The following is an 18,430-nucleotide window of genomic DNA, read 5'->3' on the forward strand; positions in this document are numbered from 1 at the left end:
ACTGAGATCTGCAGTTACACACATGTGGAAGTAGTCTTATACAAGAAAAATTATTGAAATTTGCAAACAGATGCTATTCCAACATTACCTGAAATTGCACACCACCACCACAAAATCCAGCTATTCATCTTTATGGGTCACTGAACATTAAAATTTTCCAAATTATACCATTTACAAGAGCTCCGTAATTTGCATCTTCCCAATTTCTCATTTATTACCTGTAGTAATTAGGCTATTGTTTACCTGCTCTATTTTTGTAGAAGATATAATTGCAAAATGAATTTAAAGCACACTTGACTTATCATTCTGCCAAGACCCAAACAGGCTTTCCTTTGCTAAAAATAGCCAAAATTGTTCTTCAGGTAGCAAATTCAATCAAAATATGTTAATACAAATACCAGATTAAAATTTGTACATATGTAAGAATCTGTAAAATGAGTCCAAGGAAATGGAAACTACATCTTTTCAGTAAAAGGCAATACAAGATTTCAGTCTTACCATCAGCTACACTTTATTCCATAAGAGCAGCCAGTGAAACTGGTGAAATATTTGCTTTCTATGATCATCTGTAACCAGGTAGGTGTTCCCACAGCTGTCTACAGCTTCTGTCTCACTTTAGTCATTTAGCTGCTATTTAAAGAGGAGAAAAGTATCTCTTGAAAAGCATCTACATTTTGAATGCATTCCAAGATACGAAAGTTTATGCCTTACAAAACAACAACTAAATTACACTTCATATAATCATATAAAGTTTGAAAATTTAACAAAGTCCTCTAAGATGTCTACTACTCTGTAGGTAGATGCTACTACATTACACATCAGGAGTCTTCTGACTTTAATAGGTAAAAGAAATGCTCTATTGCTGCTCAATTCGCGTTCTTTGAAGTCAACTGGGCTAATGATAAAAATATTTGCCAAAAGCCAGTGCTGCTTATAACAATGTAGCAATGTGAGATCTCAATACATGTTATGGATTTGGAGGAGAGCTTACTGCTGTGGGAAAGCTGCTGACGATACATTTGGGGTTTGATCCTGAAAGTCCTAAGCACAACCACAGCAATTTCAGTGGAAGATGAGAAGGCTCACTGCCTTCACAAAAAGGGAAGGGCTTCCTGTAAGACTTTCCTTGCCTCTATTTATTTAATCCCCAAATGCATCATTTTTCTAGGACATTTCTGTTCTGACATTTTCCTAAGATTAATTTTCCATCCTGGCACATGTTTTAAAGAAAATATTTGTGTAGTATTACAGGATTGGAATCCTGAGTTCAGATCTCATGCCACTGTAGCTGGATCACTTGTTTATCATAAAGTTCTGCCACAGTCATTTTTATAACTAATCTGATAGTGTGTTGCTAAGGTCCATGGACATCATTTGCAAAGATACCTCAAGAGAACAGGGTCCTAAAACCTTCATTTAAATTGTGCAGGCATGCATATGCAGTTGGATATATTTAAGAGCATAGACATAGCATTTCTAAATTGCTTTCAAGGCACTTTACTGCAGCAAATATACTTGAGCATATAATACCTAGATAAAAGGAAAAGTAGGATAACCTCTAAATGGCAAGGAAAGAATTACATTTATTACTGAAGGCTTTATGGCCTCCAGAAATAGCTCACCCAGAAATATGACTGGATTTGCCACACGACATATAAAGACCTTCTTGAATTATTGTTCTTTCAAAGGACTTTGTAATAAACTTTTGTCATGCACATCATTAATCCTTTCTATTTAAATTATGAAGTTTTAATTTGTTGTTTTCCTTAGCAAAACAAAAAATTAGGGCAACTTGAGAAATAACTGGCTTAGCATGCAGCAAAAGCTGTATCTGCTTTTGATGCCCTGTAGATATTTAATGGTTCAGTTGTGTGGAATATTATCTTTACTACAGATCTGATAAAAAAACCACTTAGACATCAATATTTTTATAATATTTCTTTAAAGGCAGGATAGCTCTACTATGTTTTTCTGCCTGACAGTAACAAAAGTGTCCTTCAAGTCTCATTTCTGAATATAAACTTCAGATTTCAGGGTCTTCTATTACTGTCTGGAAATATATGATGAAAATTTATTTATTCAGGCGATCTTTCTAAGTATAAAAAATTATTTGAAAATGTTTTTCCCCAATATACCTTGAATACTATAGTCCTGAATATGCAACAAGTCTGCAGAGTCCCCTACAGCTACTGCCAGTACCTCCAGAACACTCCCACTGTTCTGGATTTTATACTTTCTACCTACTTACACTGCCACCTGCAAACACCAACCCACATTCATCAGCAATTTAGCAGTCAAAATAGCTGAAGAATTACAAAGATAGATATAGAGCACTGTGTGACTGACCTGTGCAAATCAGAGCCTTGGGGTAGCTGAAAATTCATCACCTAGATAGTGCCACTCATTAAAACAAACAAAATGAAGCAAAACCCCACCCCCCAACCAACCTTCCACACCCCCAGATAAGAAGGACAAGATGGCAGAAAGCATATAAGGAAAAGGGCATCCATAGCAATATTTTAAAATGGAAGAAAAAGAAAGAGGCATTGGAAAATATAAGTTCAAAACCAGGAATGTTTTGATAAAGTGCCTGCTTGTCACTACCAACAGCAGATATTAATGAAATGTTGTCTTCATCTTGTCTCCTGGTCTTTAGATCTTGCTTGTCACATAAATCAAAACCCATTTGGAACAATGAAAAAGCATGGATCTGATAAGAATCTGCATGCTTGAAAGAGCTCACCTACTGTGTTTTGCAGTGAACATTGCACCTGATTTAATAAATGAGAAAACAGAAGTACTGAATGGCAAAATCCAGGATCAACTGATTAGTGCAAATATTAGGAATAGAGCTTTGTTTCATTCAGTTGCCCATGCTGCATTTTACAGCCCTTACCCTACTCAGGGGCGATAAATGAAACAGCAGTCCATCAAAATTAAGAAAGTTATGGCAAAATATAGAAATAATTCCATCTCCAAACACATACAAGTCTTCTTTCAGGCCCTGAACATGAAAAATGAATGAATACATTTTTGGCTTCCTGAGACTTCACGCATGAGAAATAAAAAAAAATGGGAATAAATAAAAATCAAAATGGCAAGTAAACTGTGGTTTACGTTCTGCACAGGAACAACTTCAGAAATACGCTGTGATAAAATTTTAAAAATGGATAAATATCCAACCGCAAAGCACAGGTTCCACATAATTTGTACAATACAAACTGTGTAGCAGCAGGGTGAACCTGGACAACCTGGAGTTTCATTTGTATTATGTTTGTATCATAAGCTATGATATCTATCCCATTAGTATTTTACATTTCTCCAGATCTCCTAGCATTTTGGGAAAAAAACTGTTGAGAGAAAAAAAAATAAACCAACCACCAAAACTTCTTCAATAAATATTATATAAATTTTAATCTCTAAATGATGTATCTGGACACAGGCTGGGGTTGTTACATCTTCCTGACACAGATTTAGACTTGCTTGCTGTGGCTGAAGATCTCAGATTAGCATGTGTGATATAGTACACCAAATACACTGCAAATATCTAGGCACAGTATTATTGTCTAAAGTTTTAGGGTCACCTTGGCCAAGTTAAATTGCTCTTGGCATTTATGTAACACTTTTACTGCCTTTCAACAGAATTTTATGCAAGTCAATACCTTTTTAAAAAGCTAGGCGATGTGCTTCTGCTATTTTTGGCTCTAAATTCACACAGAAACAATTTTATGCAACTCTGCAGAGGCCAGTTTATTCTTAGATCATGCATTTGTGATGATTTTTCACTTTTTTTCTTCCACTTGATCTGCAGTGGGAGTTAAACTTTTCTGTCTACCCTTGTGATTCTCTAGGGGATGTTCTGCCATAGCATGACAGAAGTATGAAGGAAGATAAAGCATGGAACCATGAAATCACACTCTTCCCCTCCAAATGCCTCATGACTCAGAGCTACAACTACTGCTATTATGACAGTTCAAACGATGGTATTACATTCACAACTAGGAATGGTGAAGAAGGCAGTTGGTTACCTCAGATAGATCTATCTACCTGTTTATCTATCTATCCATGTATTATCTAACTATCTGTCTATCTATCTATCTATCTATCTATCTATCTATCTATCCATCCATCATCTACCTCTTCCATCTATCTATCGATCCATCATCTACCTCTATATACCTATCTATATACATATATACAATATGTATGTATGAAAACACATTTTGTTGCTCTTCTCTCTTGGATTCAATGAGCAGCTAATGGAATTCTGACCCAGGGAGGAGGCATCTCTAATCTAACATTCACTGATTAAAACAGTTTCACAATATTGATATTAGGGAAATGACTGAATAATTTTCCTCTTATTAATTTTTCTTCCTAGAACAGCTGTGTCCAAAAACTCATGACAAGTTTGTTGTTGGTAGAGGAAGGGATTTTATTCATGCTGTGTGAGAACCATTGCTGTTTGCTGTACAAGCACAGAGAAACTGCTATATTCAAGCAGAGCAAAACAGACTGTGAAATACCAGTGCTAATTCAAAGCCAGACTATTCGATTAGAAAGACAATCAGTACAGATAAATAAAGATAGTAAGAAACTTAAAAACATACAGGTAACCATTGGTTTTTTTCATTCTAATTGCACTTAACCAGTCACAGATCTGGGTAACAATGAATAATAACAAAAACCACCTTTCATTTAGACCAGGAATAAAGATCTTGCAATTAAAAAAATGCAGGATAAGCATCCTATTTGAAGCCAGAATAATTTTAGTTTGACCTAGCGACTGAAATTTCAATAATAGACATTCCTTCATGGCAAAATTTATGCCAAGGAGTTGAAGAAGAAATTTTGTATTTTCAAGAAGAAACAGAATGTATATGTTTAAACAATTGTAGACCTCACATCAGGAGCTACAATATAGGAGAGGTGATACATAAAAAGTTCTAGTACTTAAATGAACACATCATGAACTAAATGTAGCTTCACAGTAAAAGGGAGTAAAGAAACTGAAGGTATTAGGCAAAAATCAAAAAATACTTCACAGATGTTAGGGATGGGTGTAGAAGTTTTAGACCCTATATAATAGACATTAATTCCTTTATTACTGGTGAGCTATTAGTTGTGCTAACAAGCACAGTTCATGATCTGCTCAGGGTCATACATGCCTAGAGGTCTGCTGATAGAGCACCACAGAATGATTTGGATTGGAAAGGAAAGGACCTTCAGTAATCTAGTTCAATCACCCAGCCACTTTCCACTCTTATTATGGAAGTGTCTCACTTCCATAGGGACACCTTCTGCTAGACCAGGTTGCTCACAGCCCCATCCAAGCTGCTCTTGAACACTTCTAGGGATAGGGTATTCACAACTTATTTGGGCAATATTTATCTACATTCCTGCTGAGAGCTTTTGTAATGAACTGGGAAAACTCTAAAAAAAGGCAGCAAAGACAGCATAAAGCATTGATAATCAGAAATATTGAGTGGCATGTTGCTGTGTCTCGAGTTTGCTTGAGAGAAGCTAAGCTGCTCATTTTCCTCCTTCAGCTGTTTCTGCTACAGTTTCCATCAGCTGGAGCTAGACTGCTCTGGATGATAAGGACAGCTAAGTTACAGACAGCTGGGGTTATTGTTTGTACTTTATTACTGTATCAGGAACATAAATTTATGAAAGGAAAAATAACAATTGTAAAGCTCTCTGTTACCTTCTACTAATTATCTGAAATGTACTAAAACTACAAAAAATTTATTTCTACTAGAATGCCATCATATATTTCCAAATTTGAACAGTCCTGGCTGCCTCAATAAACAGCACACTAGTACTTGTACATAAAGTCAGCCAAGATGAATGCCATTGTCTGTAACTTCCAGCACTTCTGTTCCAGAAGGCAAGTGTATTTTCTGACAAATTATAAATCCTCAATATCTGTATTTGTATTCCCATAAATAAAATTTTTTTAAGTCATTCTGCAAAATACATGTACTCCTACAACCCTTTGCATTAAGTGATTAGTGAAATATTAAGCAAGTAGCTGTCATTATAAAATCTTAAATGAATGAAGAAAATGAAATAAAAATGTAGGACTATAATTAGAAGACCTTAAGTTTTAATATCTCTACCTTTCAAACCTTTCCATTTTTCTTGATTTTGTGCTTAATGATTTCTCTGGTAAACATGAAAAATGAAAGGCAGTCTAAACTCAAATTTCATTAAGATAGCGACAATTTTCATTATAAAGAGCTGGCAGGATTTACAAGAGAAAGAGGCAGCTGTTGGACATAATGTTTACTAACGTGTTTATTTCAACACTGTTTGTTTAATCACATTTTTCCTAGTAACTTTGGCCTAAGTTTTTTGGCTTGACACTTGATGTGTTCTTTTTCTTCAGTGTTTTTGGCTGCTGCCTGGATTACATGCCAGTGTGTAATTTGCCAGGGCTGCACTGAATTCAGTTGTGATATATTGGTTAGACAGGGAAAGACATTTCCATGCAGGCTGTTAAAAATAAAAACTGCATCATTCCATGTGTTTGGAAAGAGCCTGACTCACCTATTTAAATAATAAATAATAATGGGCTGGACAGCAAAGTCAGGTGGCACTAGGAGTCAGCAATGATAATACAGTATCAGATGTTAAATTATTCCATAAGGAAATTTACTGTCCTGTAAAATTTTATCTGTTCAGCTCTTTAATATCTGAAAACCAAAATATGCTTAAGGTTAATAGAGAATAAGGGACGGTTAGAAGTCTGTCCAGCTGACTGGATTTCAGAGTTACCTAGTCATTTTGTTTCATCTGTTTTTTTTTTTCCGTAATGAATGTCCGTGTACTAACAGGCAAAATCTGGACTTCAGTTACACTGGATCTCAGCAGCAAAACAGGAAAGGTCTGAGTTACATGTTTATAGCTCCTTTTTTGCTGAATTTCAGCTACTGAGGTCATAGATGAAAGCATTACCTAGGAGTTTTTATACAAGTGGTAAAATGGTAGAATAAAACTTTCAAGGTGTACACATCAAGAATTGTACAGATAATCTTTGTGGCAAATATTATGCCAGGTGAGACAAGATGTCCACAGGGGATACTTCAGTCCTTAATGCTTATGATGACATTAAAAATTCACAGCATAAAGCAACTATCAGTGATTCCAAAATATGGCATCAGAGAGTGGGGGTCTAAAGCAAACATTTTTTTTAGTGGCTTAGTTGCTCATGAACACTTGTGTCTAATGCCAGAATAAAGTTAGCTCACTTCATATGGATCATTTCACTTCAGATTTCTTCTAATAATCATTTGCTTAGCAGTAACTCTAAATGTATTTTTAAAATTTATCTGTAGCTAAAACAGAAAAAAAGGAAATAGAATTAGTTAGGTTTGAAAACATATGGTTTTGTTGAATACTCATGCGTATAATAACTATTATTACTAGGTAAAAAACCTTGTTAGTAAGTTTTAGTAAGTCAATTACCTATATTAGATTATAGCTAATCCTGTAATATCACATTCTCTTATTAATAGCTACATTTTTAGATATTTTTTTGTTACAGAGTGGGCAAGTTCAAACACCTAGTACTTTATAGATGCAAAGCTCAAGGATTGCTAGAGATATTGGTATATTCTCTTGCAAATATATGTATATATAAACTACATGTATAAATACACCTTCTGCCTCATTTTTCCACTACTTTTGAAATCTTAAAAGAGGCACCCTTCATCCTTCACTGCAGGGAAAGGAACTTTCTTTTCTATAACTATTAAGATACTGAGCATCTTCAGTTGTGTGTGGGTGGTTGATGTTGTAATACTTAAGAAACTGAAACCACCAAACAAACACATTCATTCAGCAACACTCTTCATTTTCTAAAGCCATCATAAAGGAAAAAGCAATTATCCATGGGATAATGAACACTGTATAACATTCCTTTCACTCAGAGCAATAATACACACCACCAGAATACACTTAATAGGCAATTACAGTCTTCCCAACAGCTATTCAAGTGACAGGCACAGACATGAACATCTGTATTTCCAGGAAGGCAAAGACAAAGATGCTCAACCCTGGACAAGGTACAGACCCTAGGAAGACCAGTTTGGTGAATCTGGAATCCTTCTGAATCACAACCTGAATTCCATAAATGGGGTCACTTGGACACGTGCTGTTCCTTTTGAGGTTTTGACTTTTCTTCTGCAATTCTGCTTTAAAAGTGGCTTTTTTATTGACCTAAGTATGGTAAAGGAAACTTTTTTTTAAAAACCCTCTATTTGCCTGTTTATTTAAGTCCCTTCTAAACAGCTGCACTTATAAAAAATTACCTGACAATATAATAACATGACAACAGTTCCACCAACAGAGATATGGACTATTGTCTTTCAAAATATATGAGAGAAAAAGGACTTAATAAATAATTTATAAATTACCTCAAAATACGTAATGATTAAATACTTAATAGTAATTAATTATACTACTCCACTGCTTCAAACACTCAATTTGAGCACCAATCCTTGAAATAACTTTCAAGGAATTGAACCAAAATATGCTTGATGTTAGAAGTTTTTTGTTGCAACGAATGTCTGTTTTTCCATTATATGAGAGCACATTCCTTGAGACTAAATGACATTTAATTAACTATTTTTTGGTTTGCATTTTATCTATTATTGTTTTAGCACAAAATAATAAATGTAGAAAAAGGGGGAGATTACATTTTAGAAGATGATGAAATTCCAGGTGTAAGGCAGTAAGTAGCATTTTATATTGCTCAGGGCTAAATTGAAGTTAAATGGCTTGGATTTAATCACTAGTTCATTCCTCAATTCTTATGCCTTATGATTCAATGCAATACTTCTAATCAAGTTACTAGAAAATTCCTAATAATGGCCAAAATGCCCAATGAATATTTTCTTTATGAATATTTTCCAAACCACACCTATGATCAAATCAAAGAAAAGGATCTTAACTGTTTTAACAAAAAACAATTTTAACTTTCTCTAATGTTTCCCACTTGGCTGCTTATACACATATCAAGGCAAACTTTTTAAGATTAATAACACATATTTTATAAAGGATACATGCATTAATAATTTTCAAATAAATCTTCAATATATCTTTGGGTAGCAAAATTCCCATGGGAGTACTTTCAAAATTACACTCTATTTTGTAAACCATTTAAAATGATCCCTTAGCTCCTCTGCACATTTTCTGCTTTCATTTACACAGAACATCCACAGAAAAAATTGATAATATTAAAAAAAAAACGAAAAAGAAAATGGGGTTACTAATGTGCAACTGCAAAGACAGATAAATTCAGTCTTATTGTCATTGCTTACATGCACATAGTTTTTAACAGAACATATAACAAACACATCACCTAGGAAAGTCCAAAGATGAAAAATATATTACTATTTTTCTGCTAAATGCAACTTCAACTAAAATTAGAAATAGTGTATATTTTACCAATCATCTCTGCTGCCACCAGGCAAAAAAAAAAAAAAAAAAAAAAAAAAAAAAAAAAAAAGAAAAAAAGAGAAACATTAAAAAAAATCACTTGATGTGAGTAGGTGAGGAAAGATCTGTCTAAAATAATAACATCTGAAAAGTAATTAAGGGGTCTTCTCTGTTTCTGATAGAGAAAAAGCTTGTCCAGAAATCTGTTGAGCATCACAGCAAGCTTGAGGCTGCTCTAGTTTGGGGTCCTGGCTTTAGACTGAAGCAAAATTAGGTAAACTGGATGTATGCTGTAAATGCTAATCCACAAGTCCATGTGAGACCATTCACCATACCTAACAATCTGAATTTTGGTGTTATTTAAAACATTACTTAATAAATTTAAATTTTGTATATACATATACCTTTTCAATCACTGTCAAGCAGTAATCCACAGTATTTTGAGACATATTATGTAATAGATTATGGGAGACTTTATTGAAACATCTGAGAGGTAAAGAGTTAATTAAAAAGGATATTTGGAGTGAGGCTATGGAGTAATTTTAATTTACAGGCAAACAGATCTGCAGTTGACAGACACAAAAAGTGCAGCAATAAACAATTAACAGTTACCTCTTTAACCCATTAGCACATTGCTAATTTCAGAGTTGAACCCTGGGGTAAAGGGCCACTCCCAGCTACTTACACTCTTCAACAAAGAGCAGTGAGGTCAAATAGTTAAAACTTGAAGGAAAAGGAGTGTGAGTGTGTGTGTGTGTGTGTTGGGGGGTGGGGTGTGTTACAGACTAAATAAGAGATACCAGGTACTTTCTTCCATTTCCCTTGATTGCATTCAATTGGGAAAAAAAACCATCTAGAGCTAATTTACTGTCAATATAATGTACTAATAATGAAGACTTCTGTAGAGTAAGTAATAAACCCAAAGAGCTTTAGGTTACAATTTCATGATCTCTGGTGTTAAACATTTTTTCAGCATGTAATAAAATTTTATAAAAAATTAGGAACAGAAGAAAAAAGGCTGTAGAAGAAGTTCTGTGGAATCTTTGTGAGGCAACAGCAAAAACGTAATCTAATGTAAATTCCAGAAATAAAAGATGTGAACTAGAGTTGCCATAACCTTGTGAACCACCATTAATGTTAATACAGGATTATAGCTGCTGTGTAGATGATCATAATGAGGATAAGACTCTATTAGCCCAAAGGTAGCTATGAAAAGCAGAACAGGAGAGACTACATGAATAAATAAGTCATGCTAGTCATGTTTTTGCAATTACCTTCTGTCTATTTAAAAACAAAATTCTTTCTCCATTAGCCTTACAGACACTCACAGTACCTGACACTTCTGAGGTAAGTACCATAGGAGACATGTATTTCTTTGTCTTTGAAATTAAATCCTAAAACAATGGACAGCATCATTTTTCAATGCCATTTTATTCCTGTAATGTTTATGCATTAAGAAAAGCTTATATGATTGCATGTCATTGCTGCACAGTGCAGAATGTGTCTGACTCTACATTTAGTAATTGCCTTTTTTTCTTTTTAATAATTTTCTAATAATTTAATATTTTTAATAATTTTTAATAATTTTTCTTTTTAATAATAATTCTAATTAATTTTTTTCTTTTTAGTAATTTAATAATGTCTTTTAAATAATTTTTTAGTAATTGCCTTTTTTTAGTTTTCTAATCCCCTGGTTAAACTAAACTATCTACAGGTCACTGAAACTGCAGGTTTTGGTGATATCACTAACTGTGACAGAAGTAAAGTTGGAGGCAACAGAAGTCAGTAAGTTCTGAGTTACCAGCAGCTGACTCCTAAGACCTAGATGGAGCACAAATCCATACACTGCCCTCAATACTCCGCTGCTCACTTACAGCTGACCATAAACAGAAACACAGGAAAACTGAGGTAGGAAAGGACCTCTTAAGATAAGTCCAACCATCACCTAATACTGCAAGGTCCACCACCAGACCATGTCCCCAAGCACCATATCTAGATGTTTTTTATATTATATATCTAATATAAAACCACATATATAATATTTCGTGCCTGTTAGGTTTCCCTTCTAAAAAAATTTATGAGGTCACGTTATTTTTACACCCAACTGTGAGCATACAACTATTTTCAAATAATAACCCTAATTACAGAATCACAGAATTAACTAGGTTGGAAAAAACCTTTGAGATCATCGAGTCCCGTTCCATTCAGCCTGTATTTTCACCATTGATACAAGGACTCTGATGTGGCATTCATAGGTTGTCTTTCAACCTATGCTACGTACAATATGGGTGCTATTGTTTACAGTTTGAAATTCAAGTCCATTTCCACTATTAGAAAATACACAAAGTCTGCAGGGCATTTGTAAACAAGAAATTAATTTGGGGAATACATGGAACAATGTTTTGGCATTACAAAAAATCACTATGGAACAAGCTATCCCCTATTATTTTGGTATCACTGTGTTTCCCATGATTTCTGTATTCAAGCTCAGTACTGGAAATGGAATTTTCTTGTTTCACTTTTGGTTTTGGTTTGCCATTAATTTTCCAGAGTGCTGCTAAAGCTCATTTTGTTGTATTTGGAGCACAAGCATCTTTACACAGCACAGCCAAAGACATTATTACAATTTTTGGGGTTTTTTTTAAGGTGTAATGTTAACCTTTTTCAGAAAGAGGAATTAATAGAAATGGAGTAAGAATGCAATATCTCCTCTAGCTCCACATAAATTCACAGAGTTTTTTTGTCAGTCCAAGACTAAGTGCAGAAAATGCATCACTAGGTCTTCAGTAGCAGTGCTTTGATTCTCTGATTACCCCAACCCACACTTCCCATGCTAGTCAATGTTATGATTTCCATCCCTAAACTATACTCTTTAAGTATCCAGGTCCTCAGGCATTCATCTGGAGAATAAAAAGGAAAGCAGAGTTTCAGTCGTCTTTTGTTTTCATTTTTCTCTTTCATCACCACCTCTGTAATGGGAATGAGGCAGGACAAGTGCTACAACAAAAGACAGATCCAACTCTCAACTAGTTCTGAAGCATTTTCCACTGGCAGAACATAGAACAGTTACTGAAATTACAGTGCAAAAGAAACTATATAATAAAAGTAATAGTCACTAACACAGAAAGATAAAATCTCATGGTTAAGGATTAATGATCTGCCTTCTGGTTATGCTTGATTTTAGTTGTGTCATTGAACTTGTATGCACAGCGCCCTAAATCCATTTGTCAGTGCGTACTTTTGGCACCAGTCTTGTCTTATGACAGGAACATGACAGGCAAAATGGCTTTGAGCTGAAATATTAGTGCCAATTTACATGGTAGATTCTGTATTTTACATTCTTTTTCTGCAAATATTAATTTATTGAAGGCATGTCATAAAGCAGACCTCAGACTTATACTGCTTTTTTTATAGCACATTCTCTAGAAAAAACAAAATGCCCAAGTACTTTCCTTTCAAGAAATGTGGTAACTTGCTTTCCTAGTTATCCTTGCTATATCAGGTTCTTGTGCTAAATATCTCTAAAAAGCTCTCAGGTACCACGGTTCCCAATAATGAATACAAATACACAACTTACTTATTTGGAAACATTTTTTTTTAATGAGGAAGAAACCCCATCCCAGGGATAATTGCCCCCAAGTGGTACAGCTATCATACACTGTATGATTTATCCTTCCATAGATTTAAAGTAAGTTTGACATTTTAGAAAGTAATTTTTAGTCTGGAAGAGAATATCTTAAGATAGTTACCAGACAAATTATCATTTGTTGCCTGAAGGTGAAACTGCTGCTTATCAGACATGACAAGATGTGTAAGTGCTGCTCATCTTAAGTTCCCACTTTTATGTATGGTAACACATTTAATTAATCACATACATTTATATTCCTCCCCCAAATACTAGGCTGCTGTACCAAAATATTTATGCAAATCTCATAATAATGAAGAAGATAGCTATACATCTTTATTTAAGAGTTAATTGGTTTTTGTCAAAGGGAAAAAAAAGCCAAGGAGAAGAAATACAAGAAAGAATATCATAATTAAAAAAAAAACCACCTATACAGCTCAAGTGCAGAGGATGACTGACTATCATTCTTCAACAACTTTATTCACAGTAGCAGATTTCATTAGTTTTATAATCACAGATAAGACACAGATTTTTAATAATGAGATGTCAATGTGTGGAAGAAGAGGTTTGCAGACCAGTATTCTTTCAGACATTTTCATGGCATATGCCAAGTGCAGAGAAACACCAGAACTGCCTATTCAGAGGCAGTTTAACTTATTCAAGCACTTCTGGATACAGAGGACTAGAGGCTGGTTTCTCAAAAGGCTATAGCACAGAAGTACTGACACATTTTACCAAGTATATTAAACACAAAATCTATTATGATAATTTATAAAAAAAAAGAAGGAAGAATACTGTATTTCAGTCACATATCAAAAATCTAATTCTAATCCCTATTCTGTATTCTCATGTCCCTATGTGCAACATCAAGGAGACCCCAAATTCTCCAAAGGCTCTGACTCTAGACCAGTCTTAAACAGAAACATACTGTCTAGCTGGCCCTTATCCTTCAGTACTTCTCTCACGACAGAGGCACAAGCACTTCCTACCTGAAGAAAAGGACAATAAGAGCAAGATGAACAATTCTACAGCCACATTAATTAGGAGCAATATGCTCCTGAGATCCCAGAGTGCAGCTCAGCTTGCACGACCTACGAAAGAAAAGTCTGCCATCCTGTAGAACACAGATCCAGTGAGCTTAATCTAAATGAATGCTATCATACCCATGTGCTGCTAATAATTAATACAGTGCTTTTTTTCCAGAGGTAATAATTTTTGGGAATGATGGTTTCTTCCTGCAAAACAGTTATTAATAAACCGACAATCATTATTTTAAGAGTAGTGATGTGATATACAGTTTTATAATTATACTCTGCTTTCTGAAATTGTATTTTAATTACATATAGAAAGATTACTAATTTTTGGCTTCAGCCTGTGCACTAACAGTAAATACCAACAGCTGCCATATACAAGTTGCAAATTGGCTATGAGTTAGCAATTCCTATTTTTATTTCAGTTTTGTAATGAAAGGGGGACATTGAAGTGTCCTTAAGTCATTCTGTAAAACTTTCTTTTCACTGAAATTACAGATTTCTTCTAGATCTATCTATTCAATCAGTTGAATTCAGGAGCAAAATGCAACACTGGAGATGAAAATTACTAGGACAGTTGTTAATCAATATGAATCTTGACAGTATTATAATGTTTGAATTTATTGACTCAAACCAGTTTTCATCTTTTTCTTTCCTCATGCTTTCTCTGAAACTGCCCTTCTCTGCCTGCAAGACTGGAATATCCCATTTCCTATTGTCAAGTTCATTGATCTATTTTGGCAATTTTGATTGGTGTCCCAGATTAGTTTATGTTTTTTATATATATATATTTTTTTTTTCCACTGAAAGAAACCATGATAAGCAAACTCCATATTACTGTTTAGTACTGTATTACCACAAACTCACTTTCAGTGCCTGACAGGTAAATGATCCTAGGAATTAACACCCTCATTTATTTTAAATGCAAATCCATCTTCATTGTAGATTTGTCGTGCAGACATGATCCGTTTACCAAGTGATAGAATTTTGTTACGCAGTAAAATGTAGCTGCTTCCCAACTAAAAAACCAATTTATTGACATCAGAAACAGTTTTACAATTATCCTCAAAATTTGTTGTAATCTTCCAATGAGTTTGAAATCCTCCTTAGTTTCAGTCTGATGCTCTTACAGGACAAACTTTCAAAGATGTTAAAAAAAATCCTGACCCAAGAGTGAAATCATACCTTGGTGCTTGTCACTTGAAATGGAACTCTGGAGCCCTTTGTATTTGAGGAAGTCAGCTTCTCAGCTGGTTTTGAAGAGATTGCATTCCTTGTGGGAGGCTGATTGCGCAGAACAGAAGACAGGCAAAGCTGCATAGTCTCCTTCAGAGCTTTCAGCTGTGACTCCTGGGGAAAACAAGACACCATCACTTCTCTAAGATGTGCTATGATGAACACAATGGCTTACTTTCTCCATCTGTATTAAACCATACACTTATGAGTAGCTGCTGCTTTTTCTTAGTGATGGAAGGAATTAAGACTAAAGCAGAATTTTTATGTGATTAGGTTACCGTACTTTAGACACCAAACTGCCTAGGAAGTCACTGCACCTCTTCCCATCCCTTCATGCAGTTTTATCCATATTGATTATTGCAAACAGTACTTAAATATAATTTTTTTCTGATAAGAAAAACACAATTTATAAAATATCATACAGTGTCCAGTCTTTTATGTATAATATCTACAGAGAAGTCATAAGTGTTGCAAGACACAGACTTTGCATGGAGTTTTCTCTATAACATTTTTAATAATTGGTATTTTTCCACATTATAGATAGATTATAATCCAACTAAGATGGCCTTCCTCATGGGCATATTATACTTTTGCACTATATAGTAAAAAACCATAGGTCTTTTTAACAGTTAAAAATATATTTGTCCAGACCCACTACTGTCCATTAAGCCAAAATAAAACTTTTAAGTGGTGAAGTGCTTGTGACTCATGTTAGAACATTTGTATTTTACTCCCAGAAACATAGATACATATATTAATGGAAACAGAAGTCTGTAATTGAAATAAGCTGAGAGAGCAAGAACAATGAGATAACTACAGCAGTGAGGAAGTCATATTTTAAATCTTTAATTCATCAAAGCAAGACATGTGTCAAATGTTAGCCATTGAGGTAACTTCTTACTCACTTCAGGGGGAGTTACCAGCATCTGACATTAAAAAACCCTAATTTCTAGGTTTTTTCTTTTTATTAAAAATGCACCTGTAAATACAGAATATGTTCACATTTCAATCATCAAAGATTTTTTTTAAGGCACAAAAATCAAGGTATACCATGGCAAAAGCTGGTGGAAAACAAGTATATAATGTTATATACTACATATAAATTACGTGAAATATTACATATAAAATAAAAATATTTCATAGTCATATTAATCCTAAGCAATGGCATACAGCACGTTTTAGTTTATTTTCTTAGCAAATATTTTTGAGAACATGACAAATATTTTGTTTTACATCAGATGGACTCCCCTGAACTGAAAGCAGGGACTGTATCTCTGAGTGTTTCTTAAAAAACAAACAAAGCCAGTTAGTAGAGTGTATTTTAAGAGTAGGACAAAAGACAACCATAGAAAGACCATTAATGCAGACAATAGGGAACATTAAAGAAATAGGAGATGGAACATGTTATGACCTGCCCCTTAAGCCAAGTTGGTAACTCAGGTTCTTGTTAATAGATCCCCGGGGCAGATTAGAGTGAAAAAACACAGAATTATTTGTGGTTTTTATATATGTATAGGTTTTCTTTTAGAACAATTTGGTTGCAATGGAAAACAAATATGTAACTGCTTTGGTTATTACCTGCAGTAACATATCAATATAAAAGCATAGAAATGGGAAGGGAGAAGAAAGAAAGAAAAAGAAAGAGAAGAAAGAAAGAGAAGAAAAAGAAAGAAAGAAAGAAAGAAAGAAAGAAAGAAAGAAAGAAAGAAAGAAAGAATATCACTACCCATGGATCCAGTTATGAGACTTGATCATTGCAACTGTGATGTCCATTGGTCAAAGTGATATTCACAGTCTTGGTTCCTCAGAGATGAGGGAAAGCCCACAAAACACAGAGTTCAATGTTTAGGCTAATGTGGGAGTGCCCAGGGTACCTCTCCTTAGGGAGCAATTTACCCTGTCTGGTGCAACATAATGGATAATGGAAGGTCCCAGAAAGAGTCTGGGGACACTCTGGGCATCTTTGATGGTTTACTACACCTTCTAAGACATGACAGCTGCCTCTCACATCAGCATAGTTGAGCCAGTTATGCCCCATCAGAAGGGATGAATACCCTCAAGCCCACTGAATGTCCCGTGTGAATGTGAGTGCTCCCACACCTTCCCTGGGGAGAGGAGTTTTACAACTGAGCCAATCATACAAAGAATTCACAGAATCCCTAGGTTGGAAGAGACCTTCAAGACCATCGAGTCCAACCCATGTCCTAACACCTCAAACACACCATGGCACTGAGTGCCACATCCAGTCTCTTTTTAAACACATCCAGGGATGGTGACTGCACCACCTGGGCCTGGGCAGACCAATACAGTACTTTATCACCATTTCCATGAAAAACTTTTCCCTAATATCCAACCTATATTTCCCTTGGTACATCTTAAGACTGTCCTTTTGTTCTGTCAGTGCTGCCTGGAGAAACAGCCCAACCCCACCTGAGCACAGCCACCTTTCAGGAAGTTGCAGAGTGATAAGGTCACCCCTGAGTCTCCTTTTCTGAACATCCCCAGCTCCCTCAGTCGTTCCTCTCAGGGTTTGTGTTCCCAGCCCCTCTCCAGCCTCGTTGCCTCCTCTGGATGTGCTCCAGCGTGTCAGCGTCCTTCCCAAACTGAGGGGCCAGAACTGGACACAGCACTCAAGGTGTGGCCTCACCAGTGCCAAGTACAGGGGAAGAATGACCTCCCTGCTCCTGCTGGCCACACCATTCCTGATCCAGGCCAGGATGGCCTTCCTGGCCACCAGGGCACACTGCTGGCTTGTGTTCAGTTGGCTGTGACCCCCAGGTCCCATTCTGCCTGGGCTCTGTCCTGATGGACACTGTCCCCAGCCTATGGCATTGCAGGGGGTTATTGTGGCCAAAATGCAGGACTGGGCACTTGGACTCATTAAACTTCATCCCACTGGACTCTGCCCATCCATCCAATTGTTCAGGTATCTCTGCAAAGCCTCCCACCTTCCAACAGATCGACACACTCTCCCAGCTCGGTGTTGTCTGCAGATTTACTAATGAAAGACTCAATCCCCTCATCCACGTCATCAATAAAGATATTGAACAGAGCTGGGCCAGCACAGAGCCCTGAGGGACAGCCCTGGTGCCTG

General features: G+C 35.5%; 1 protein-coding gene across 1 annotated transcript in view; it reads right to left on the reverse strand.

The window, feature by feature from the left end:
- LUZP2 (leucine zipper protein 2) overlaps positions 1–18,430 on the reverse strand; it is a 153,324-nt gene that overhangs the window by 15,697 nt on the left and 119,197 nt on the right. Inside the window, exon 9 of the mRNA XM_041463263.1 lies at positions 15,286–15,450. Coding sequence (XP_041319197.1) covers positions 15,286–15,450 — 165 coding nt within the window. The remainder of the gene's footprint in view (positions 1–15,285; positions 15,451–18,430) is intronic.

Source organism: Pyrgilauda ruficollis, unplaced genomic scaffold, assembly GCF_017590135.1.
Source record: "Pyrgilauda ruficollis isolate IOZ18807 unplaced genomic scaffold, ASM1759013v1 scaffold163, whole genome shotgun sequence".
Taxonomy (NCBI): Eukaryota; Metazoa; Chordata; class Aves; order Passeriformes; family Passeridae; genus Pyrgilauda; species Pyrgilauda ruficollis.